Source organism: Aspergillus ambiguus (assembly GCF_047715705.1).
Source record: "Aspergillus ambiguus strain CBS 117.58 unplaced genomic scaffold BDV59scaffold_44, whole genome shotgun sequence".
NCBI classification, from domain to species: Eukaryota; Fungi; Ascomycota; class Eurotiomycetes; order Eurotiales; family Aspergillaceae; genus Aspergillus; species Aspergillus ambiguus.
Window position 1 is genome coordinate 129,163 of NW_027395557.1, and position 21,906 is coordinate 151,068.

The 21,906-nt window shown below is 55.8% G+C and overlaps 8 protein-coding genes across 8 annotated transcripts; 4 read left to right on the top strand and 4 right to left on the bottom strand.

Annotated features, from left to right (window-relative positions):
- Window positions 1–24: 24 nt before the first annotated feature.
- BDV59DRAFT_186899 (glutamyl-tRNA(Gln) amidotransferase subunit HER2) lies at window positions 25–1,977 on the bottom strand. Its single transcript, XM_073691101.1, has 4 exons — window positions 1,801–1,977; window positions 1,407–1,731; window positions 1,169–1,344; window positions 25–1,114 (listed from the first exon to the last, which is right to left on the bottom strand). Exons 1-4 carry the CDS (start codon window positions 1,943–1,945, stop codon window positions 261–263), a joined length of 1,500 nt encoding a protein of 499 aa, XP_073544047.1. The 5' UTR covers window positions 1,946–1,977; the 3' UTR covers window positions 25–260.
- A 138-nt stretch (window positions 1,978–2,115) lies between these two features.
- Window positions 2,116–3,587, top strand: BDV59DRAFT_186900 (enoyl-[acyl-carrier-protein] reductase). The gene is made up of 2 exons (XM_073691102.1): window positions 2,116–2,363; window positions 2,419–3,587. Exons 1-2 carry the CDS (start codon window positions 2,167–2,169, stop codon window positions 3,458–3,460), a joined length of 1,239 nt encoding a protein of 412 aa, XP_073544048.1. The 5' UTR covers window positions 2,116–2,166; the 3' UTR covers window positions 3,461–3,587.
- Window positions 3,588–5,463, bottom strand: BDV59DRAFT_186902 (metallophosphoesterase family protein). The gene has a single exon (XM_073691103.1). It carries the CDS (start codon window positions 5,443–5,445, stop codon window positions 3,601–3,603), a length of 1,845 nt encoding a protein of 614 aa, XP_073544049.1. The 5' UTR covers window positions 5,446–5,463; the 3' UTR covers window positions 3,588–3,600.
- A 136-nt stretch (window positions 5,464–5,599) lies between these two features.
- BDV59DRAFT_186903 (pyruvate dehydrogenase (acetyl-transferring) subunit E1 beta) lies at window positions 5,600–7,413 on the top strand. The gene is made up of 4 exons (XM_073691104.1): window positions 5,600–5,984; window positions 6,062–6,185; window positions 6,289–6,575; window positions 6,638–7,413. Exons 1-4 carry the CDS (start codon window positions 5,743–5,745, stop codon window positions 7,107–7,109), a joined length of 1,125 nt encoding a protein of 374 aa, XP_073544050.1. The 5' UTR covers window positions 5,600–5,742; the 3' UTR covers window positions 7,110–7,413.
- On the bottom strand, window positions 7,414–8,323 carry BDV59DRAFT_186906 (putative C2H2 finger domain protein). Its single transcript, XM_073691105.1, has 3 exons — window positions 8,259–8,323; window positions 8,171–8,197; window positions 7,414–8,113 (listed from the first exon to the last, which is right to left on the bottom strand). Exons 1-3 carry the CDS (start codon window positions 8,265–8,267, stop codon window positions 7,505–7,507), a joined length of 645 nt encoding a protein of 214 aa, XP_073544051.1. The 5' UTR covers window positions 8,268–8,323; the 3' UTR covers window positions 7,414–7,504.
- A 363-nt stretch (window positions 8,324–8,686) lies between these two features.
- Window positions 8,687–11,234, top strand: BDV59DRAFT_186907 (heterokaryon incompatibility protein-domain-containing protein). Its single transcript, XM_073691106.1, has one exon. The coding sequence runs from the start codon at window positions 8,757–8,759 to the stop codon at window positions 10,728–10,730; it is 1,974 nt and encodes a 657-aa protein (XP_073544052.1). The 5' UTR covers window positions 8,687–8,756; the 3' UTR covers window positions 10,731–11,234.
- Window positions 10,940–14,714, top strand: BDV59DRAFT_210468 (tRNA (guanine26-N2)-dimethyltransferase; the record flags this gene model as incomplete). The annotated part of the gene is made up of 5 exons (XM_073695607.1): window positions 10,940–11,156; window positions 11,212–11,995; window positions 12,272–12,743; window positions 12,774–12,932; window positions 12,969–14,714. The coding sequence occupies 5 exons, from the start codon at window positions 10,940–10,942 to the stop codon at window positions 14,586–14,588; spliced, it is 3,252 nt and encodes a 1,083-aa protein (XP_073544053.1). The 3' UTR covers window positions 14,589–14,714.
- A 46-nt stretch (window positions 14,715–14,760) lies between these two features.
- On the bottom strand, window positions 14,761–20,948 carry BDV59DRAFT_186911 (trifunctional fatty acid synthase subunit FAS2). Its single transcript, XM_073691107.1, has 3 exons — window positions 20,062–20,948; window positions 15,051–19,990; window positions 14,761–14,999 (listed from the first exon to the last, which is right to left on the bottom strand). The coding sequence occupies exons 1-3, from the start codon at window positions 20,594–20,596 to the stop codon at window positions 14,889–14,891; spliced, it is 5,586 nt and encodes a 1,861-aa protein (XP_073544054.1). The 5' UTR covers window positions 20,597–20,948; the 3' UTR covers window positions 14,761–14,888.
- Between the last annotated feature and the right edge of the window lie 958 nt (window positions 20,949–21,906).

The following is a 21,906-nucleotide window of genomic DNA, read 5'->3' on the forward strand; positions in this document are numbered from 1 at the left end:
TTCGCTACACATATAAAGCTATTCCACCAACTTTAATCCACCAGTATCTCACATAGTCCAGAGGCTGAACCATCGGCCCGGAAAACAACCTGCCTGAGCGGAGCGAGGGAATACGGCTCATGAATGTTTATAACAAGATACTATACGATAACTAAGGCAAAGCGTGGGAATTCATAAATTGTCAAACAATACACACGTAGAAATGAACTGATATGCAAACTCACTCCGGGTATCTGCGCAAAAACAAAAACACGGCCCTCTTAGAACCTCTGACCCTCCAGAGACTCCCCCACTCTCAAAACGAGTTCGTCATCGCCATATTGGCCGATAACTTGCATCCCCGTGAGCCCATCACCCGCCGAGTCGACACTCACCGGAACAGACACAGCCGGGAGGCCGGCCAAGCTAGCAGGGACAGTGAACACATCGTTCATATACGCTTCCAGTGGCGAGGACACAGCATCCGGGGCGGTCAAATCCGACACCCTGGGTGGCGACGAAGGGGCCGTGGGACAAAGGAGGACGTCGACGCCCGCAGACGCGGAGGTTTCTCCGGCCTGCGCGTCCAGCGGCTGGGCCGCCTTGAACACGGCGTTGAAGTCCCGTTGCACCAGACGACGCACGCGCTGCGCCTGGATAAAGTAGTTATCCATGGCGTCGGCGCTGAGGCTGAACGCGCCCAGTACGATGCGTCGCTTCACCTCCGCGCCGAAACCCTCGCCGCGGGTCGTCGCGTAGAGATAGTCGTCTGCTTGGCCGCTGTGGTCGGGGCTTTCGCTGCGTGTGCCGTACCGAACGCCGTCGTATTTGGCCAGGTTCGATGAGGCCTCCGCCGGGGCCAGGACGTAGTATGCTGAGAGAGCTAGCTTGGTTGCAGGGAGAGAGACGGGGCGAATGGTGTGGCCCTGCTGGCGCAGGTGTTGGAGCGAGCGCGCCCAGGCGTGTCGGACTGAGGGGGCCAGCTCGGAAATGTTGTACTCAACGGGGACGCCGATGGTCAACGGAGATGCTGTGCGAGAGGCAAGCGTGGCGGACTGCAGGTGGGAGAGGATTCGCGAGCGGGAAAAGGGAGACAGGTTGGTGGGATCCCGCGGGTCAGGCTGGTTTACAATGTCTGCCGTTGGGTGTGGGTTAGCTAAGGACGGGAAAGTCGAAAGTGAAGCCGTACGGAATATATCACGAACACTGGACGTCGTGGTCGCCAGGATTCCAACCGTATCGAGGGAGTTGGCATAGGCCACCACTCCCCACCGCGAGATCAATCCATAAGAAGGCTTGAAGCCAACCGTTCCGGTATATGCGGCCGGAAGTCGCACCGAACCACCGGTATCCGTTCCCAACGCTCTGCATCGTTCCTGTTAGATAAAGCCTGTCGGGTGGAAGAGCGATTCCAAGAAAGTACGCACGCATGGCATTGAGCTGTGGCGACTGCAACAGCACTACCGCCAGAGCTTCCACCGGCGGAAAGCGGCTCCCCCGCGGAATCGCAGCGCAAGCTCTTCACGGGGCCGAATCGCGAATGGATTGAATGAGAGCCCATGCCAAACTCATCCAAATTGGTCTTCCCAGCGATAACGGCCCCCGCAGCTTCCAATTGCTCGATCACGGTTGCGTTGAACGGACTGGAGAACCGGTCCAGGATCCCCGAGGCGCATGTCGTCGGCAGGTCGCGGGTGCATATGTTGTCCTTGACGGAGATTAATCGACCGTCGACCGGAGATTTTGGGTTCCCTGTTATTCATTCGCAACGAGGCGCATGGTCAGCTCCCAGGACGGCATATAAGATCTCTTTTGTCGTACCTTGTTCGCGTCGACGATCCGCCCCCTTCACCCGGTCGAGCCACGACGAGCCGGATAAGGACGGTAACGTCGTGATGAAGGCATTGAGTGCGGCATGGGACGTCTGATTTGCGAGGCACCGCTCAGCTTCGCGCAGCAGCGACATTGGCGAGGGAAACGAGAGACGCGAGGGAGGAGAGCGAGCGGGACAAGAGTCGAAGTTGATCAAGTCGGCGTTTTCGTGTCTCCGTCGGCCCGACGGGCGGGAACCTTCGACGTCATGTCGTTGCCCCATTCCCGCGCGCGCTCTCTCTCTCTCTCCATTCTCTTCCCTCTCACACAATCTCCCCTCTCTCCATCCCATTCTCTGATCCGCTCCGGTGAGCCATGTTCTCTCGTGGTGTCGCTCGTTCTGCCGCGGCAGTGTCCCGCGGCAATGCATCGTCGTCGGTCTTCTTGAGACTCCGCGGTGCTGCTGCTTCCCCCATGCCGGCGGGTGGACGTCGGTTCATTTCAGTCTATGGCTACACGCAATCGAAGGCGCTGGTGTATTCCAAGTACGGTGAACCAAAGGATGTGCTACGGTATGTGATCCGTGTGCCTGACAGCTGAGAAGCCGATGTCTCACTCGTACAACAGCCTCCACTCTCATTCTATCTCGGCCCCCCATGCAACACAGGTCAACCTCCGTCTTCTTGCGGCGCCGCTGAACCCGGCCGACGTGAACCAGATCCAAGGCGTGTACCCGAGCAAGCCGCCTTTCCAGAACACACTGGGCACGCAGGAGCCGTCCGCCGTCGGAGGGAACGAAGGTGCCTTTGAGGTCATCGCAACCGGTGCCGGTGTCAAGAATCTGAGCAAAGGTGACTGGGTTGTGATGAAGAAGACGGGCCAGGGCACCTGGCGCACGCACGCCCAGTTGGACGAGTCGCAGCTGATCAAGATCGAGAACAAGGACGGCCTGACGCCCCTCCAGATCAGCACCGTCAGCGTTAACCCTGTGACTGCCTACCGGATGATCAAGGACTTCTGTCAGTGGGACTGGATGCGTTCCGGCGAGGAATGGCTGATCCAGAACGGCGCAAACAGTGGAGTCGGACGCGCCGCTATCCAGCTCGCGCGCGAGTGGGGTATCAAGACGATCAACGTGGTTCGGGAGAGGAAGACTCCCGAGGAGACAGAGGCTTTGAAGCAAGAGATGCTGGACTTGGGCGGAACCGCCGTGGTCACCGAGGCCGAGTTGCTTTCCGGCGAGTTCAAGAACACGGTGAAGGAGCTCACCCGCCAAGGCAAGGAACCCATCCGCTTGGCCTTGAACTGCGTTGGAGGAAAGAGTGCCACTGCCCTGGCGAAGACCCTCGCTCCCGGCTCTCACATGGTTACATATGGAGCCATGTCGAAACAGCCTGTCGCGCTGCCATCGGGGCTCTTGATCTTCAAGAACCTAGTATTTGATGGTTTCTGGGTGAGCAAGTGGGGAGACAAGAACCCGCAACTCAAAGAGAACACTATCAACGATGTGCTCGAACTGACTCGTGCCGGTAAATTCAAGGATATCCCTGTGGAGGAGATCAAATGGAATTGGGAGACCGAGGGCCCTGAACTTGCAGCCGGTGTACAGGAGACCCTGAGTGGCTTCCGCAGTGGAAAGGGCATGCTCAAGTATGAGGGTGGCGATTAATGAGTTGCGTGTATCGCCAAATGTACCATATAGGGTGGTGTTTCATGATATTATTGCAGTATGCACAGTCCGGAGGCCTACATCACTTCTAAAAAAAAAATATTCAATGCAAGGTAAAGTAGAGAATGGTATGACATTGTTTATTCCTCATCACAGGCCCAGTTTGCTTTGATCCAGTCTAGAATGAGACTCGTCAGGCTTGTTGAAGGCATGTACACCTCCGACTGCCGTGAAACGTCAACATCTAGGCCGGCGTATTTAGCAGCGAGAGCAACATAAGATTCTATAAAATCAATATACACGAGATCCACCGTATCGGGGATCGCGGATGAGTCAGGGGATATCAACGCTTGAATGCAGTTCGGCACTCTATAAAAGGAGATGGGCGAGTGGACCGTGTCGTCGCCATCCGCGCCCCCATCGTCGGTTGTAGTATATCCCGGGACAAGAGGAGGCTTGGATTGACTGCTTGATAGTGGGGCTTGATCGGCAGAGAACTGGATCTGTACATCGCTGTGACGCATATGGGCAACCATGTCCTCAGCATACGCCGACTGTTCTGGAGGCGCAAGAGTCCAAGAAACCGGTCTCTCCAAGGCGGGTAGGTTGCGGGCACTGAAGATCTGCGGTTGTTTGTTTAATACCTCGACCACCAACTCTGCTTTATCGTAAGGAACGTCTTTCAAATATCGGAAACCACTTGTGAAGGGCGACACTATATATGTGGTGTCCCGGGTAAAGGGCCCTTTGAATATATCAAACCGAATGGCGCCGGTGTTGACAACTGCGAGCGTTGGCTTTCCCCGTCGCGAGTCGTCCTTTAAAGACTGAGGAAGGACCTGCTTCTCCAGCCAGGTGTAGATACTTTCGTCACCGGGATATTTGACGCGCGACATCCACAGATCCCGGGGTGCACATCCGTACACTTGATCCAGGTCAAGTGAGCTTCTGGATTCTTTGATAAGCTGAGAGACGTTCTGCCCATGCTGCGTAGGAAACGTCTCGTTGTTGAGGCCGGTATGGTGATAAAAGGAGAAAAGATTATTGTCAATATACATACGGTGAAATTTAGGGGATGTTAAGGCGGGTTGGATGCGTTGACGTTCCGTGGACAGACCATCGATAGACATGAAGCCGACGGTCTCTAGGAACCGTCCGCTGGCCAGTCCGTACGCCTTGGAATCATAGCGAGCGAAGTCCCGGATATGTTGATGGCCTCCAAAAAACTGGATCGGAGTATCCCAACGGATGGCTCTGATCTTTTTGAAGACGGCATCGTATTCCGGGGAGTGGACGGGGACATGTCCGATGACCAGAAACAGGTCGACGTCCTTATCCCGGATGGCTTCCTGGAACCAGTCCTCCTGGATGGTGTCTTCTACTGGTTGCACAATGGTGTTGTTATAGTTCTTGGTGAAATCGAACAGAAAGCCAAATGCTACGATACGGATCCCCTGGTTCTTGGTGGTGAATTTCTTGTAGCGGGGCGCTAACGGAACGCGATCTTTGGTGGTGGGATGGATGATGTCAATGTTGGACGCGAGATAATCGCCACGGAAGTTGGGAACGGTGTGGAAAAACTCGGCCAGCGAGGTATTCTCCTGATACAGTTCATGGTTCCCCGAGCAGATCAGGTCGATATGCTGTTGTCGCAGGATGTCGGAGATGTATACTCCTTTGGGCTCGGACGAATCATAGAGACCGTTGCCTTCGACTCTATCGCCGGTATCGATCACGAGAAGATCGGAGCCCTGGGCGTCCGCTTTCTCTCGCATCCGGGTGGTGAACGAGACATAGTCCCCCCAATCCGCGGCGTAGGAGGGTTCTTGTAGATGACCGGCCAGCCAGCCATGCGTGTCAGTGGTGTGGAGGAAGTTGAGCTGACCCCAGGTGAGGTCCCGCAGAGGGGCCTCGACGGGATCGGGGGCAGACGGCTGCAGGGCGGCCGTCAGGGAGAGCAGCGCGAGGAACACGGGGGTTCTCATAGTTGCGCGGAGAGGAGGAGATGAGGTTCAACGGAGACCGGAGCAGACCCAACAACCTGCCGGACGGAAGCAGCCGCCGGTGAGGGGCTGACTCAGCCGGCCGCCCAACAGTCTCGCCCGGCGTTCACCACCAAAATTCCGTCTCATCCACAGCGTCTTCTATAATCACGACTGTCTTCTCATCTTCCCTCTCACCCCCATCCCCGGTTCCCCTCTCCCACCGTCTCGGAGACCCTGTGTATCCTCTCCGCCTCTCTATCTTCGTTTCTACTATCTCTCTCCCCCTCCGGCCCGGCCATGGCTGCTCCCCGACTTTTCCGCCCTGCAGCTCGTCTGCTCTCCTCTCGTCTTCCTGCTGCTCGTCCGGCTTTCCCTCAGTCCGCCTGCGCCCCGTCTCTGCTGCGCTTCCGTGGATATGCCACCGGTGCGACTAAGGAGGTCACTGTCCGTGATGCGCTGAACGAAGCCCTTGCGGAGGAGCTGGAAAGCAACCAAAAGACGTTCATCCTGGGAGAGGAGGTCGCACAGTACAACGGAGCGTATGGATATCCCCCCAATGGCTCTCTGCCTGTCTCTTTCTCGCCAATCGCATCCCTAACCAGGAGAAATTCTCTAGTTACAAGGTCACAAGGGGTCTTCTGGACCGCTTCGGTCCTAAGCGGGTTATTGATACCCCGATTACAGAGGCTGGTTTCTGCGGTCTGGCTGTTGGTGCCGCCCTCGCCGGTCTCCACCCCATTGTAAGTTTTTCTTTCTGCTTCCGATGATCTGTATCTTGTGTCTTTCTTGGGATACAGTCGTTTACCGCAAATATGTTACTAACTCGGCCCCCTCCCCGCTTAGTGCGAATTCATGACCTTCAACTTCGCCATGCAAGCCATTGATCAGATCATCAACTCCGCCGCTAAGACCCACTACATGTCTGGAGGTATCCAGCCCTGCAACATCACTTTCCGTGGCCCCAACGGTTTCGCCGCCGGTGTCGCCGCCCAGCACTCTCAGGACTACTCCGCCTGGTACGGTAGCATTCCCGGTCTGAAGGTCGTTTCTCCTTGGAGCTCCGAGGATGCCAAGGGTCTGCTGAAGGCCGCTATCCGGGACCCCAACCCCGTCGTTGTTCTGGAGAACGAGTATGTGAACCCGAATAGCCACCGTCCGCCCTCCCGATCACCCCAAACTGACCAACATACAGGCTCATGTACGGCCAGGCCTTCCCCATGAGCGAGGCCGCTCAGAAGGACGACTTCGTCCTGCCCATCGGCAAGGCCAAGATTGAGCGCCCCGGAAAGGATCTTACGATCGTCTCTCTGTCCCGCTGCGTCGGCCTTTCCATGAACGCCGCGGCCGAGCTGAAGCAGAAGTACGGTGTGGAGGCTGAAGTGATCAACCTTCGCTCTGTTAAGCCCCTCGATGTGGAGACCGTCATCCAGTCCCTGAAGAAGACCGGCCGCATCATGTGCGTCGAGTCCGGATTCCCCATGTTCGGTGTCGCCTCCGAGATCATGGCCCTGTCCATGGAGTATGGCTTCGACTACCTCACCGCCCCCGCCGTCCGTGTTACCGGTGCGGAGGTCCCTACTCCTTACGCCGTCGGCCTGGAGCAGATGAGCTTCCCCCAGGAGGACACCATCGTCAGCCAGGCTGCCAAGCTTCTCCGCCTGTAAATGGCTTTCGGGTGGCCGACGAATGGTAGGAGTTCAAGGAAACTGAAATAATAAAGCCATGTATCTAGTACCCTTTTTTGATTCGGATGCGGTCTTTTCTTCATCGTTTTGTTTTGCCTGTCATTTCCCATCCACCGCTTGGAATCTGTACGACTATATTAAAGAATAAACCTTGTCTGCATTTCCTGATGTATATCGGCTGCATGGTGTTCCAAGGATTATTCACGACACGATATGTTGTACTGCACCATAGAAGTTATTAGAGGAGCCAGGTTTATTAGAGAAGTGATCAACCATGCTGGTATATCCAATAACCAAACACCAGACGTATCCTGTCCTATAACTCCACCCCAACGCCAAACATTCCTAACATGCAATTTACGGGGGAGGATCCATCACCTCGCAGGCTCCACTCGAGACGGTGTATACCCTGCGCAACCGTGAAAGCAACCAGTAGGTTTCCGTGGATCATAGTACCCTCCACCGGCCGTGTCGTTCGCATACTCTTCCTCCGTATCGCTTTCTTCCGGTTCATCCTGGGCCTTCGAGCTTTTAGGAGTTTTCGTTTGACCCCGGTCTGTCGTCTCGGCAGGTCCACTCGACTCCTGGTCGTCGTCCTCATCATCATCCCCGAGGACGTTTTTCTTCGGGACCGCAGACGCTACGGGCCCCTTGACGGCCGTGAAGGAGCTCTTGAAGCCGCCCTTTTTGAACCCTCCGCCGCCGCCTCCGCCGCCTGAACTTGCTGGCGCTGCATTGGTCGTCGAACTGCTCTTGTTGGTGTCGATGACACGTAATCCGGCTTCGGCGTCGGCTCGTCGCTCCGCTCGCCGGGCTTTCTCGGCCGCATTGGGGTCGCGCGACAGCTGCTTGAGATCTTGGAGACGCTTACGGTGCTGGTGATCGTAGGACGAGATGTGGGCTTCGTACTCTGGATGGCGCGAATACGACTTGTTGCAGAGAGTGCAGGTGAACGAGCTCAGGGCGGAACGCGCTGATTCCGTCTGGATGGATTTTGCGTCAGCGACATCCGTACGCTCGGGGACGATGGGACATCATACCTTGGGCGTTGGGTTGGTGAAGCCTCGCTACATTTCATACAGGGCTTAGCCGGGAGTCGCTGAGGGAGTGAGGATTATGCGGGAATACCGGTGCCATTTTTCACGAAGCTGAGCAGTTGGAGAGAGGTGGATGGGTTGAGATCGCATTCTTAAACTGGAATGTCGAATGCTCATCGTCTTGTGGAAAGGGCCGGCCGATTACTAAGGCGGTGAAGTCAGATGATCAACAATATCGTTGTACATCCACGGCCACCGAAATAATCAACCACTATCCATGCTCGAAGGAATTGGTGGATAAGCTGGCCACCATGACCATCAAGAATAAGCAAGCAGTATTACATTGTGCGCCAGCAGTAGCGGGAACAAAGCGCTTTTGAGGTCAACAAGGAACATGTTGCCAGGGACATCCATACAAATTAGGTGGAAATATCCAGATAGATACGAGGCTTTTTGCTTTTTCACATCGTGGAAGTTCTACCTATATCAGACCACCCCAGTTCAGTAAGGCGTACAATGGGGTAAAGTCGGGTGATGCACCCCGCCTTTCACCTTGAGGGAGAAAGTACAACGCTGAGCGTTGTACTGAATGCACACATATATGCAAAGACAGAGCCAGGCCAGAATGAAGACATTCAAGGTCATTAATATTCTCGATTGGACAGTCAATACCTTTGAGATCGGAAAATCGCCGCCTTACCTGGCCATCTCCCACGCCTGGTCAGATAAGATCTTCCCCACACGACTGCCTCTAGATTCATCATTCGGCGGCAATGCTATCAAGCAAACAATATTAAAGAGAAACCTTGATTCAGTCAGATTCTGCTGGGTTGATCTCTTTTGCATTCAACAAGACTCTGAGGAGGACGTGCATAAGCAGATCCCGCTTATGGGCCAGATCTTTCGCGATGCTGAAGCTGTCTTGATTATTCTAACAGACAAACTCAACCTGACCCAGGAGCAAATTGATTATGGTACATCCCAACTGGAGGAGGCTCTTACTATTTGGGAAACGGAGACATGGACAGATGACGGGGTAAGACAGTACTGGGCATTCGGAGAAGGGCGGACCAAACTGGTGCAGGCGATGGGTATACTCTCTCGGTTTACAAAAGCCGCCTGGGGCACACGCATCTGGACATTGCAAGAATATCTCCTTGCTACTAATGTTTTGTGGATTGGTTCCGACCTAGAGCCATTATCGATCGATGACGAGCTCTTCGTTGCCATACCCGGACTTTGTGAACAGCTTGACATCACCGAATGTGTGACTCGAGGAGGGTCGACGAACAGCGACTACTCTCTGCTTTACTCGCATTTCTCAGGTATGGCAGCTTCCCGAGTCAACGCCATAGAGCGGACGCGAGTAATGGAACTACTTGGAAACCGGCAGGCGTCTGTTCCCGTCGATGAAGTCTATGGTATCATGGCCGCGACAACGGTGGAGATCAGTGTTCGGCCCAAAGAGTCGAGGGAGAGCGCATGGAAGAGGTGGCTCGAGGCCGCGTTGACAGCCGGGCATCTACGATGGCTGATGATTCCCCCTACTATTCTCCCAGGGAATGTTGGAGGAGTGACATGCGAAGGGGTTCTTTTCTCGAAAAGACATGACCTTTCTTCTGCTTCAGGTCTGGATGCTGTAACGCCTTACGGGCCAGTGGCTGTCTCTGAAGGTACGGTATCGCTAAGCGCAAGACTAATTGGACCTTGCACCATTCTTCGAAAACTTGGTCGCGTAAATCGGAGCGAAATGGAATGGGTTCATCGAGATATCAGTCTTATTGTCTATTCGAAAGGTGACTGGTCCTCCGCTATAGATGTGGCCGTCGCATTCGGCTCTGGACGGTATAGCAATGTACAACTGATTCTGATTGCACAAGTGCTCACTTACAACTTTGGCCGGGCGCTACGATACATACAACAGCATACTGAGCACAGATTCTACCCCATTCTGCAGTCGGACCTAGCTGGAGTTATCTGGGCTAATTTCATGCAACTCCTCTCACGGTCTGTCATGGATACAATGAACTTCGGCGTTGGGTATCTTGTTCGCGTCCGATGTCCTACAACGCAAGTGTCGTTCTTGACAGTCCTAGTGACCAACGGACGCCGCCCTGAAGGTAGCCTTATGGCCTTTGACTGTAATGCACGGGCCGCAGACCGCCGGCATACGCTCTTGATCGGGGAGATGCCGGCTGGAGAAGTACAGGAACAAGCGAGAATTTCGTCTCTACCCTGGCATAAAGCAGGGGTAACAATCCCGGTGAGTGAAGACTACGCTTTTGGATGGGATAAGATTCCTCTGCGAAAAATCAATGTTGGCGGATCGAGATGCCAAATTTGCCAGCGTTCAGGGTCCGCTGTAATCGCGCAGGCATCGTATAGTGCCAGACCGAGAAGGGACTGTGCCACGGTAATTCGAAGCGTGTGGAGAAGACGGTACACCAGCAAGGTGCTACAAAAGTTCACCCGCAAGGTCAATGGCATAAGCCTGGATGTGCGATCCCTCAATCGCTCCCGCCGACACGAGATGTTGTTGAGGGAGTGGAGGCTCATCATGTGACCCGATGTTTGCCTTACCCTGCCACAGACCAATCACCGCGCCGGGATTATGGCGGGATCGTCAACTGGACATCTTGCGCGGACGCAATTTCTCTCCTGCTTCAACCTCCTCGACCGTGACGATGCTGATGATTCTACGACTCTCCTAGTTTCCTTTGTCTCTATCTTTCTTTGACTCTCGCCAACCCTCCAGCCTTCAACTCGACAATCATGACCCCGTCAATAGAAAAGCCCCAGGACGTCGAGACGCGGTCCGTGATCTCCATGCAGGAATTGGATCCCTCTCCGGTCCACGATGAATTCCTAGACATCGAGAGTGGTGAATACGTTCCCAAACCGCAGGACGTACCGTCGCAGCAACAGACCCCATCTAGCCGCGGTTCTACCTTGGGCTTTGGCCTCCGCGGTCACAACTGGGACTCTTGGTGTACGTTCCCGAGAGCTTTCTCTTCCTTCCGCTCACAACATTGACCCGTCTGCAGTGTCTGCACTCCAAAGATACTCAACTTACCCCCCGACGTTCTTCTTTGCGCTCCATTTCGCCAACACCTCACTGATCCCCCTCGCAACTCGATCCGTCGCCGAGAGCGAAAACTCCTTGCTCCTCACAAGGCCCGTCTACCAGTCTCCCTCCCTCGAACATGTGGTCCTGACCGTCCCCATCCTCGTCCACGTTGCATCGGGAATCGCGCTACGGAACATTCGGGCCTCGCGGCGCGCCCGTCTCTACGGCGCCGAGACCCGCTCCCAGCGGTATCTGCTGCCCTTCTGGCCTCGCATGAGCTTGCAGGCCCGTTTGGGATATGTCCTTGGTCCCCTCATCGGGACTCATGTCCTGGTAAACCGAGTGACGCCCTTGATCGTGGACGGTGGCAGCTCGGGCGTCGGTCTTGGCTACGTGGCGCACGGGTTTGCGCGGAGCCCCGTGTTCTGGAATTTCTACTACCTGTTGTTTGTGGCCGTCGGCGTGTGGCATATTATTGGGGGTTGGGCGGCCTGGATGGGCTGGAGAGTGACGACCGCGCGGAAAGAGCAGCGGAACAAGAAAGGGTCGCTGGAAGGGTATCTCGGATACCCCGAGAACGAGCAACGGGCCAAGCGCCAGAAGAAGATGTGGTGGGTCGTCAATGGGATTGCCGCTGTCGGAGCGTCCATCTGGCTCGCTGGTGCTCTGGGCATCATCGGCCGTGCAGGCCAGGGTTCTGGCTGGGAGGCGAACGGGTGGAATGAGATCTACAGCCATGTGCCAGTCATTGGGGCGTGGCTGTAATTGATTGTGCATATATAGCATGTATAATATTTAGAACCTACATAATAGTTAATACAGACATGATCCTGACGAATTGGTGACGCTCTCTTGTATACTGCCATGCGGTTGTATATCGGTTGGTCCGTGCGCTAATTTTTTGGCGTCTTTTTTTTTTCTACGATCATTCGGACTCCAACACAACTTCCGCCACCACGTCGCACGATCACCGTCCTCTCCTCAGCTCCTCTCTCCATACGATTGCCGGGCTCTGAGCCAATGCGCTTGACCCCTAGGCCTCTGCTTCGTTTTCTATCAGCTCGCTCCATCTCCAGACCCGCGCGACCCACTGCCGTGTTGTATGCGAACGACCTTCCCCGCGGTCAATCACACCTTCGTTGCTGTTTCTCGTCGCAATCCCGAAGAATGGAGGAGTCCCCGTCTCCTGCTACGGCCGGACAGCTGGTCCAGCATGAAGGCAAAGAATTCAGAGTCATCAAAGAAGGCCTCGCGTGTATCCTGAACCCGGCCGCACAGGCGGCGGCGTCGGAGGCCACCAGAAAGGACCTCAAGGCCGACGACGAACTCCAGTCCGTCTTCTACAACCCCATCCAGCAGTTCAACCGGGATCTAAGCGTCCTGGCCGTTCGAGTCCATGGGGAACATGTGCAGGCGCTCAAGAAGAAGAACGCCGAGAAGAAGAAGCGCCGAGCTGCGGAGAAGGGCACCGCGAAGGGGAAGAAGCGCAAGCGAGACGACCAGGGAGAGGTCGATCAAGGGCCAGAGCAAGAATCCAAGACTGAAGATGAGAAAGCCAGCACACAAAATGGGAACCAGCCCCCGTCCGCACCGAATTCCGAACCATCTCAGCCGCCATCCTTCACCGTCCTCGATGCCCTCTCTGCCACGGGCTTGCGCGCCCTCCGCTACGCCTCCGAGATCCCCTTCGCAACTCGGGTCGTCGCCAATGACCTCTCTGCCTCAGCGATCGAGTCCATGAAGATGAACATCCGATACAACAAGCTCGAACACATCGTCCAGCCCAACAACGGCGACGCCCGCGCCTACATGTACAACGTCAACCCATCGTCCCCCTACGAGGGCCCCGTGTACACGGGCAAATTCGACGTCATCGACCTCGATCCCTACGGCACGGCGGCGCCGTTCCTAGATGCGACCCTCAACGCGGTCAAGGACGGTGGCATGCTGTGCGTGACCTGCACCGACGCTGGCGTCTGGGCCTCCAACGGATACCCAGAGAAAGCGTTCTCGCTGTACGGCGGCGTCCCGGTCAAGGGCTCGCATTCGCACGAGGGCGGCCTGCGCCTGATCCTGCACGCGCTCGCCACCTCCGCGGCCAAATACGGCCTCGCCATCGAGCCGCTCCTGTCGCTGTCGATCGACTTCTACGCGCGCGTGTTCGTTCGCGTCTACCGCTCGCCCGCCGACGTCAAGTTCCTGTCCGGCAAGACCATGCTGGTCTACAATTGCGACGCCGGCTGCGGCGCCTGGTCCACGCAGCCGCTCACGGCCACCAAACAGCGCCTCGACAAGAAGGGCAACCCCTTCTACCACCACGGATTCGCCCAGGGGCCCCTCGCCGACAAGGCCTGCGCCGAGTGCGGCATCAAAACGCACATCGGCGGCCCCATGTGGGCTGGGCCCCTCCACAACCCTCACTTCATCCAGCGCATCCTCAACCTCCTCCCCGACCTCGACCGGAACGTCTACCACACCGTCAACCGCATCGAGGGCATGCTGACCACCGCCCTCGAGGAAGACTTCACCATCGGCGACCCTCTCCCGAGCGACGCCGTCCCCGCATCCACCCCCGGCGCCGCCGGCGCCGCCGCCGACAACGACGAGAGCAAGCCTGCCAACCCGGCCACGGACAACGAGTACGCCGCCATCATCCCCCGTGTGGACCCCGCGCTCCGCGAGCTCCACCCCTTCTACTTCGCCCTCGGCAGCCTCTCCAAGGTCATCCGCACGTCCACCATCCCCTTCGACGCCTTCCGCGGCGCGCTCCGCCGTCTCGGCTACCGCTCCACCCGCAGCCACACGAAACCGAACACCGTGCGCACCGACGCCCCCTGGCCCGTCATCTGGGAGGTCATGCGCGAATGGGCCCGCCAGAAGTCGCCCATCAAAGACGGCGCCCTGAAACCCGGCACTGCCGGCGCCGCCATCATGGCCAAGAGTCGGGGGTCGCGGTCGCCGCAGCAGCCCGAGCAGCAGCCCGAAGGTGAACAGCTGCTGGCCCGGCTGCGGAAGGAGATCCTGTCTGCTGTGGAGAGCGGGCGGGATGTTTCGGATCTCGTGACCAAGGTTGAGGCGGCCCTGTATCGCTCGGGGTCGCGGCAGTCGCTTGGCGAGGATTCCACGGGGGGAGTGCAGCCTGAGAACGGCGCGAGTGCCGGCCTGGAGGGACGTGATCCCCAGAAACAGGAGCAGGATGCTCCCCTGTCCGGGGGTCAACTCACGAACCAGTTGGATATTGTGTTTGATGAAGAGCTGGGGCGGGAGACTTTTAAAAGGAAGCGTCTCCTCCGGTATCAGATCAACCCTCGGGCAAACTGGGGGCCTCTCAACCGTGCATCGGGGAGAGGTTGATCTGCATCCTCGTGAGTTTTGATGTATTCTATCTAGCAAAGGCCTTGTTTGTGTGGCCGTATGCATGTACATGTTAAAGCATTGAACGTATTAGGGAATAAGTTTGAATCTCTGGAATGCCTTCACGCCAGCTTAGTATCTACTGTGAGAGCCTACAAGTAAAAACGACCAGGACGCTTGCAAAGTCAACTCGGAATTAGAACTATCTAAAAAGCTCAAAGGGAATAAATAGGATAACAACATAATGTATCTACACTGGAATGCACATAACCTCTAATCCACATCTCTCTCGTCAGGACATTAAAACTGCGAAACCGCCACCGCAACAGCCTGGGAGTCGCTATGGCTGATGCTTACACTGATCTGCTTCACACCGGCCTTCTTGGCGGCCTCAGCTGCAGCACCGTGGAGCTAAGAAACGTTAGTACGCTTGCAACACGCAGCGCAGACGAGTGGACTTACATTGACCTCAGGTGCCCCGGTGGGCCCGTTCACGATTTCGATGTCCTTAAGAGGAGCACCGGCACCCTGACTGCTGACGCCGAGCGACTTGAAAACCGCCTCCTTCGCACTCCATCTACCGGCAAACGAGGCCTGGGGGGAACCAGCCTTGAGGCAGTACTGCTGTTCGCCCGCGGTAAAATTGCGTTCGATAAATGTCTCGTTCTCAATGTTCACGGCATCAATGTTTTCCACATCGACACCGACCTTGGAGTTCTCCGCCGCATTGGCCTTGGCAAGGGACTCAACCACCTTCATGGTGTTGTCCACTCCCTTGTTCTCCACCTTGGGAGGGACGGCAGGGAACTTCAGCTCCGAGGTCTTCTTGTCAACGGCAACACGGTAATCGGGGTTCAGGAAGACCTTGCTCTGCAAGTCATCCTCGTACGGGGCCTTGTTCTTGGCAACGAAGATGCTGTTGTTGATCAGGCCGTTGTGGAAGAACCGATAGGCCTTCTTCTGGCGGGCCTCCACCTTCGACTTGTAGGCCTGGAACTGAGCGCGGTCCAGAGTAGCGAAGAGATACTTGGGGTGGACACCAATGACCTGAGCGCCCTTCTGACCGAAACCGAAGGAAGTGACCGAGAAGGCGTTGATGCCATCAGTCTGGATGCTCCGGCTGGGGTAGACAATGTAGTCGAACTTCTCCATGACCTTGTCGACGTTATCGGCATTGCGGTTGCCAGGGACCAGACCGGACTCCAGGACCTGCAAACAGCCGTTGAACATCCAAGCACCAGCCGCACCCTTGGGGTGACCCGTAAGATATTTCTGGAAGATACCCAGAAGAGCGTTGCCCTTTTTACGGCCCAGATGCTTCATCTGCTGGCAGATAACATCGGACTCGTTCTTATCGTTGGCCACAGTGGAGGTACCGTGGAAAGAAGCGACACCAATGTCATCCACAGTAAGACCCCAAGTGGCCAGAGCGCCACGCAAGGGAGCAATGCGAGAGTCTTGCTTCCAGAAGTTGTTGCCCAGACTGAACTGGGCATCCTTCTCCTGCCGCACAGCCTCGCGCTCGATGTGCTGGGCACGTTCCTGGAGATATTCCGACACGTTCAAAGACTCGTCCTGGGCCTTCATGGCGTCGGCCTCCTCCTGGAGATACAGCAACTCGGACTCCTGCCACTCCTTAATCTGCTTCTTCCGCAGCTCAAGCTGACGGCGGCGGTACTTGATGTCCAGCAAGGGAGACGGGAACTTGCCAGGGTTCTCACGAGCGGTGGTGAGAACACCCTGACCAGGAGCGGGAACGGAGCGGCCAATCTTGTCAGTGGCGGTCGTAGTCAGGGCAATGATACCATGGATCGGAACTCCCATGTCCAAAGCAAGCTGGGCGCTCATAATCAGCTGCATACCGCAACCCTGGGATTCCATAAATCCTGCACGGGTAGTGGTAGTAGGCCGGGACATCTCTTGAGGAGTACGTCCATGGGCGAACTCGTCCTCCGCGTTACTGGTAGCCTTCATGTTGGCGAACTCGTAGGAGCCCTCCTCTTGGAAGTCGTCGAATCCACCAACGAAGCAAACGCGGGCCTTACCCTCTACGATGGTCTCATAACCGATGTCAACAGATTCCACAGCCGTGGCACAAGCTCCAACAGGCGTCTTGATAGGACCTGTAGAAGACAGCAACAACATGTTGACCCAGGCGCTCATGGTGTTGATGAAGGATTCCTGAAGGATATCCTTCTGCAGGGGCTTGTCCAGATAGCGGTCCTTGTACATACCCCGCAAGGCATGGGTACCTCCAATACCGGAACCAATGCAGTTACCGACTTCGGACAGGTGGACGTACTTGTAGAACTCGTAAGGATCGGTGATACCGGCCGAGAGCATCGACTCTGCAGTACAGACAAGGACGAACAGAGTCACAGGATCGACCTGCTCAATAATGTCGTCAGGGATACCATAACGCTTGGCATCCCAGCCAGTAGGAACTTGTCCAGCAACAAGACGGTCAAACTGCAGGGCCTTGGGAATAAGGAGGGTGGCTCCCTTCCGGAGGCGAACCGTGTATTCACCGGATTCAAGTTCGAAGATCTCGACCTTCTCGCCGTGTTCCCGCTTGAACTCCTCAGCGGTCTCCTTGGAAGCCTCGAAGGGGTCCAGGTCTTCCTCGATGACAATCTCCTGCAGCATCTGCTTCTTCTTGGGGTCGTAGCCCTTGAACAGCTCAGGCTCGATGAGACGGATACCAGAGTGCTCCAGGATGAACTTCTCATACTTAGGCTTGACATCCTTATCATCGACGGGCTCCCCAGTCTTAGCATCAACCCAGCCAGAGTAAGCCTTTCCTTTTAGGGGTCCGTTGTGATGCTTAATGAGACCCATAATCCAGGCCATCTCGACACAGCCCTCGAGGGAGAACTTGCCGTACGCTTCCATTTCCCAGCGGGTTCTCGAGTTACCCCAGGGGCCAACTTCGGCGAATCCAGTAACCACGACGACCTTGTCTAGGTTGACCATTCCCTTCAGGCCCTCGTTGAGCGGCTGGACCTCGTTCTCCCAGTCCGGCAGCTTAGGAAACTCGAATTTGATGTTGGCACGAGGCTCGGCCACCACACGCTTGTAGAGGAACTCGCTGGCCTCGCCATTAACGATCTTGTTCTCAATAGCAGTCTCCTTGATCACAGCCTGGCGAACATCGCTGGTCTCCATGATATCCGTGCGCAGTTTGGTCATAAGGCCCTTCAGGTCAGGGATGAACTGGAGGCCACCGTTAAGATCAGCCCAGACGGGGTCGAGCTGGCACAGGTTAACGATCTGAGGGGCCATCAGACCGAGCAAGTTGAAGGCCATCTCCTGTTGAGAGAAGGTACGGACACCAAGCTTCTCGACTCCCTCAGCGACCATATTGTTACCACTCATCAGACCAGTTCCACGAGTCCAGCCAATGACGGCACCGCAGATAGTAAGGTAGTTATTCCAGCTCTCCGAGTACCAGCGGTTGAAGAGCGTCTCTAGCGCGAGCTTAGACTCGGAGTAGAGACCATCGTTACCGAAAGTGCCGTGGTTGGGGGACAATGGGAGAATAACCTGGGCCGGACGGGTCTCGAAACCATGGCTCTGTTTCTGAGACTTGATCGAACCCAGGAGGCGCAGAAGGTTAGTCAACATGATACGATGGGCCAACTCCGACTTGGAATCGATGGAGTCGATTTCGCGACCATTCTCCGGGATGGCAGCGAAGGGCACGACGAAGTCCAGATCCCAGCCCAGACCCTTCTTGGTATCGTAGATGTAGTCCACCAGAGCCTGGACATCCTGCTGGCTGCCCTGGTTGAAGGGAACCACCACGAGCTGGGAACCACGACCTCCGTAGCGAGCATACATGGCTTGGTAATACTCGGTCACTTCACGAGAGTAGCGGCTGGTGGTGACGACCACCTTGGCACCACCACTGACCAGACCTTGCAGGACTTCCGCACCAATAGATCCAGCACCCGCACCAGTCATCAGAACATTCTTGCCCTGGAAAGTCAAGCCGGACCGGGCCGCGGACTCCAGAACGTCGAGATAGACACCCGTGAGCTTCTTGTTGTACTCCCAGCCGTGCTCCACCTTCTTCTTGAGGTGCAAGAAGGGAATGGTCTCCACCTTACCCACACGAGGACTACCGTTGCGGCGAATAGCGTTACGGCCCGACTTCTTGCCGTTACCGTTCTCCTGCGGCATGATCTGGTTCTCGTTCATGCTGAGGGCGCGGATCACCTCCTTGTAGAGGGCATTGAATTGCAGCTGGGACGACTTGGACAGGCGGTGCTGTCTCTTGATCATCTTGTACACGCTGCGAAGGTCATTCTGCACCTTGGCACGGTTGCTGTACTCAGAGATCGGGCCGCCTTCAGCCATCTGCTTGACGTAGTGCTCGAGCTTGCGTGCACTGGCACGAGGCGCCTCCTTGTAGCCGATGGCTCCACGAGCGTCCACGGTGGTCTGAGGACCCGTCGGGATGGCAACATCCTTGTACACGGGCGCTACGCCGAGGACCTCGCGACAGTTCTCAATGAGCTGCTGGCCGAGTTCCTTAGCCAGCTGGTACGTCTCGCCGCGTTCGGTGGGGCAGTTGTCAATGTGGTACTGCATGAATTCCAGGAGAAGGGGGTTGGAGCGATTCATGATGCGGATACACTGGCTCACGATCTCGCGGTCGACAACCTTCAGGCGGCCAAAGATGATATCATAGTACATGCTCAAAGCATCCTGACGAGCCCAGTTCCACGAGGAATCGTACACACGCGCCTTCAGAGGGTCAAAGGAAGGCTCAATTCCGGAAGCGTAGAAATCGCCGTGCTCAGCTTGCCACAGATCCAACTGGGCTTGGAGAGCACGCTGGGTCTCCTGAGAGGTAATAAAGGCCTTCTGGCCCTCCCGAAGATCCATCTTCAGGTAACGCGCAATGAGCTCGAGCTGTTGCTTGAATAGAGCGCGCTGGTCCTTGGTCAAGGCATCAATGGCAGCGGGATCCATCAGCATGCCACCGCCGCCACCACCGGCGTCTCCACCGGCCGCGGGAGTGGACAGGCTGATACCGGCATTGGCGGCGTACTTGTTGGCGACGTCGTCGAGATAGGCCTTGGCATCCGGCTCCGAGCCGATTCGGGAGGGCGGCTCCATCGTCAAGGCAAGGAGGAGGACGCCGTCTTGGCGGCCGGACTGCAGACCCCACCGCGTCTCCAGATACTTGCGAACGGCGGTGATGTTAAAGCCACCAGGCATCTTAGAAGACACGAGACGAGCGATGAGAGAAGACGACTGTTTACCCAATTGACCGTTGAAGGTGGCCTGCATGGCAGCACCTAGCTCATCCAGAGGGGTATCTTCGGGCTTCTCGGGGGTGGAGCCGAATTCCTTGCCCAGATCACCCAGGATTTCGTTCTGCAGGGTAGATTTTCCTGTGAAGAGATACGTTAGCGCAAGTAATCCGGGGTGATTCGACGGATTCGACGGATTGATGGACACATACCACCAACCAGATCTTTAATGGCTTTGCTGAGGGGAACTTCCGAAAGACCCTTCTTGAGCTTCTGGGCGACCAAAGTTCGGAGTACATCCACAGCACTGACGGGAGCATCTTCCACCGCGGCGGCGGGACCAGCACTGGGGGGCGGAGGGGCGGCGGCGGCAGCGGGAGCGGCAGCCGCAGGAGCGGATGTGGCAGCGGCCGGGGCGGGTGTGCCTGCCGCAGGGGCAGATGGTTGTTCAGGCTCTTCTTCGACGGGGTCCACGTCGTAGTAGATTTCTTTGGCGTCCTTGTTGTAACAGAGGATCTGACGTTGTACGGAGGTGGCGGCATCATATGCTTCATATTTGGAGGCGAGAGTCCGCCGGGCCATGCCACCCAGGGTATCTGCGGGACCGATTTCGACAATGCGCTCGGTGCGCTTCTCGGCGAGGACGACATCTTGCGTCTCAATCCATCTCACGGGGGAAGCGAACTGGTAGGCTAACAGCTCCACCAGCAAGGTGTGGGCGAGCTCCTGCTCGATTTCGGGACGCATGATGGAGGAGAGTTGTGGAGGTCGATGAGAGGGAGAAGAGGATTGCGAGAGGTGATGATTGGAATCAATTGATGTTCAATGACGAGAGGGGGGGGGAGAGGATGACGCTGGAGGAGGGATAAGGACGGGAAGAGGCAATTAAAGAAGTAGGGGGAGAAAAGATATGGAACAAGAGACTAGAGAATCATGAGGGATCAGTGAATAAGTCCAAAAAAGAGATCCCAAACGACGGAGGTCGGTTTGGATATCCGTCTGGGGGGAAGTGAAGGAGAGAGAGAGAGAGAAGATCGGAGCGGAGGGAAAAGATCTCCAATCTTTTTTTTTTTGGGCGGGCGGGCGGGAAGGTCAAAAGTATAAGATGTAACGTACCTGAAAAAAAGCGGAAAAAAAGAAAGAAAAAGGAGAAGATGATAGACCCCAGGTTGGGACAGGTGGGGTGAATAGGAATAAGCAAAGAGAAGAGGAGAGAAGAGAGGAAGGGGAGGGTAGAGGAAGAGGGCGTGATGGAGGAGAGATTATTGGGGATGTGAAGGATGAGAATTTGGTGAGTGTTGGGGTGGGCCCCGCGGGCCTGGATGGTCCGTTCAGCGTTGAGCATTATCTATGGATTCTCCCGTACGCAGTCTGCTGTATGTCTCTATGATCATTGGGAGGGATTTATTAATAGTGAAAGATTACTGGTATGATTGTCTATAGGTTTAGATGATTCTTCTGATTTTTATGAATATTATGATTGTTATTATTTCTCATTCAATATTATCTGAATGATCTTCGATCAAGTTTAAAATAATAATAATAGTAATAATAATACCTCTCTCCCCAAGTGTATCTCAATCCACTGTACATCCCTCGGTAATAAAATAGACAGACCCAGATTCGACCTCCTGCGTACCCAGGTAGATACCTCCTCCGTTCCTAACCTCCAGGTGTGAATACTAGGAATACTACCTTCCGCATCGTCGCAAATCTCACGCGTAGATCGCAGTCTATCGGCTTGCCGGCTGACTAACGCCCAACCGTTTTGGACCTTTGGGGCGCTTACCCGATCGGGTGACGGTCCATTCAACCATCGGCCGCTTTTTTTCTCTCCGCCCGCCGGCCGCTCCAGTTGGACTATCACCATTTTTTCTTTGCGGATCAAATCCCCTCATTCTCTCTCTTCTCTACTTCTCCCTCATCTCTCTCTCTCTCTCCTCCTTCTCCTCTTCCCCCCACCTCTCCACGTTCTTCTTCTTCTATTCATGCTGTAATCATATTCCCTTTCTTCTTTAGACTCTCTCTGCTTCATTCTCCGCTGGGTGGTGGACCAG

Coding starts and splice junctions, on each gene's coding strand:
- BDV59DRAFT_186903 (XM_073691104.1), top strand. CDS start 5,743: ATGGCTGCTCCCCGACTTTTCCGCCCTGCAGCTCGTCTGCTCTCCTCT. Junction 6,186..6,288: donor TCGCCGGTCTCCACCCCATT/GTAAGTTTTTCT, acceptor CTCCCCGCTTAG/TGCGAATTCATGACCTTCAA. Junction 6,576..6,637: donor GTCGTTGTTCTGGAGAACGA/GTATGTGAACCC, acceptor ACCAACATACAG/GCTCATGTACGGCCAGGCCT.
- BDV59DRAFT_186911 (XM_073691107.1), bottom strand. CDS start 20,596: ATGCGTCCCGAAATCGAGCAGGAGCTCGCCCACACCTTGCTGGTGGAG. Junction 19,991..20,061: donor CATTAAAGATCTGGTTGGTG/GTATGTGTCCAT, acceptor ATCTCTTCACAG/GAAAATCTACCCTGCAGAAC. Junction 15,000..15,050: donor CCGGGGCACCTGAGGTCAAT/GTAAGTCCACTC, acceptor AACGTTTCTTAG/CTCCACGGTGCTGCAGCTGA.
- BDV59DRAFT_186906 (XM_073691105.1), bottom strand. Junction 8,114..8,170: donor TCACCAACCCAACGCCCAAG/GTATGATGTCCC, acceptor AAATCCATCCAG/ACGGAATCAGCGCGTTCCGC.
- BDV59DRAFT_186899 (XM_073691101.1), bottom strand. CDS start 1,945: ATGTCGCTGCTGCGCGAAGCTGAGCGGTGCCTCGCAAATCAGACGTCC. Junction 1,345..1,406: donor GCCACAGCTCAATGCCATGC/GTGCGTACTTTC, acceptor GGAACGATGCAG/AGCGTTGGGAACGGATACCG. Junction 1,115..1,168: donor CAGTGTTCGTGATATATTCC/GTACGGCTTCAC, acceptor ACCCAACGGCAG/ACATTGTAAACCAGCCTGAC.
- BDV59DRAFT_186902 (XM_073691103.1), bottom strand. CDS start 5,445: ATGAGAACCCCCGTGTTCCTCGCGCTGCTCTCCCTGACGGCCGCCCTG.
- BDV59DRAFT_186907 (XM_073691106.1), top strand. CDS start 8,757: ATGCACACATATATGCAAAGACAGAGCCAGGCCAGAATGAAGACATTC.
- BDV59DRAFT_186900 (XM_073691102.1), top strand. CDS start 2,167: ATGTTCTCTCGTGGTGTCGCTCGTTCTGCCGCGGCAGTGTCCCGCGGC. Junction 2,364..2,418: donor GAACCAAAGGATGTGCTACG/GTATGTGATCCG, acceptor CTCGTACAACAG/CCTCCACTCTCATTCTATCT.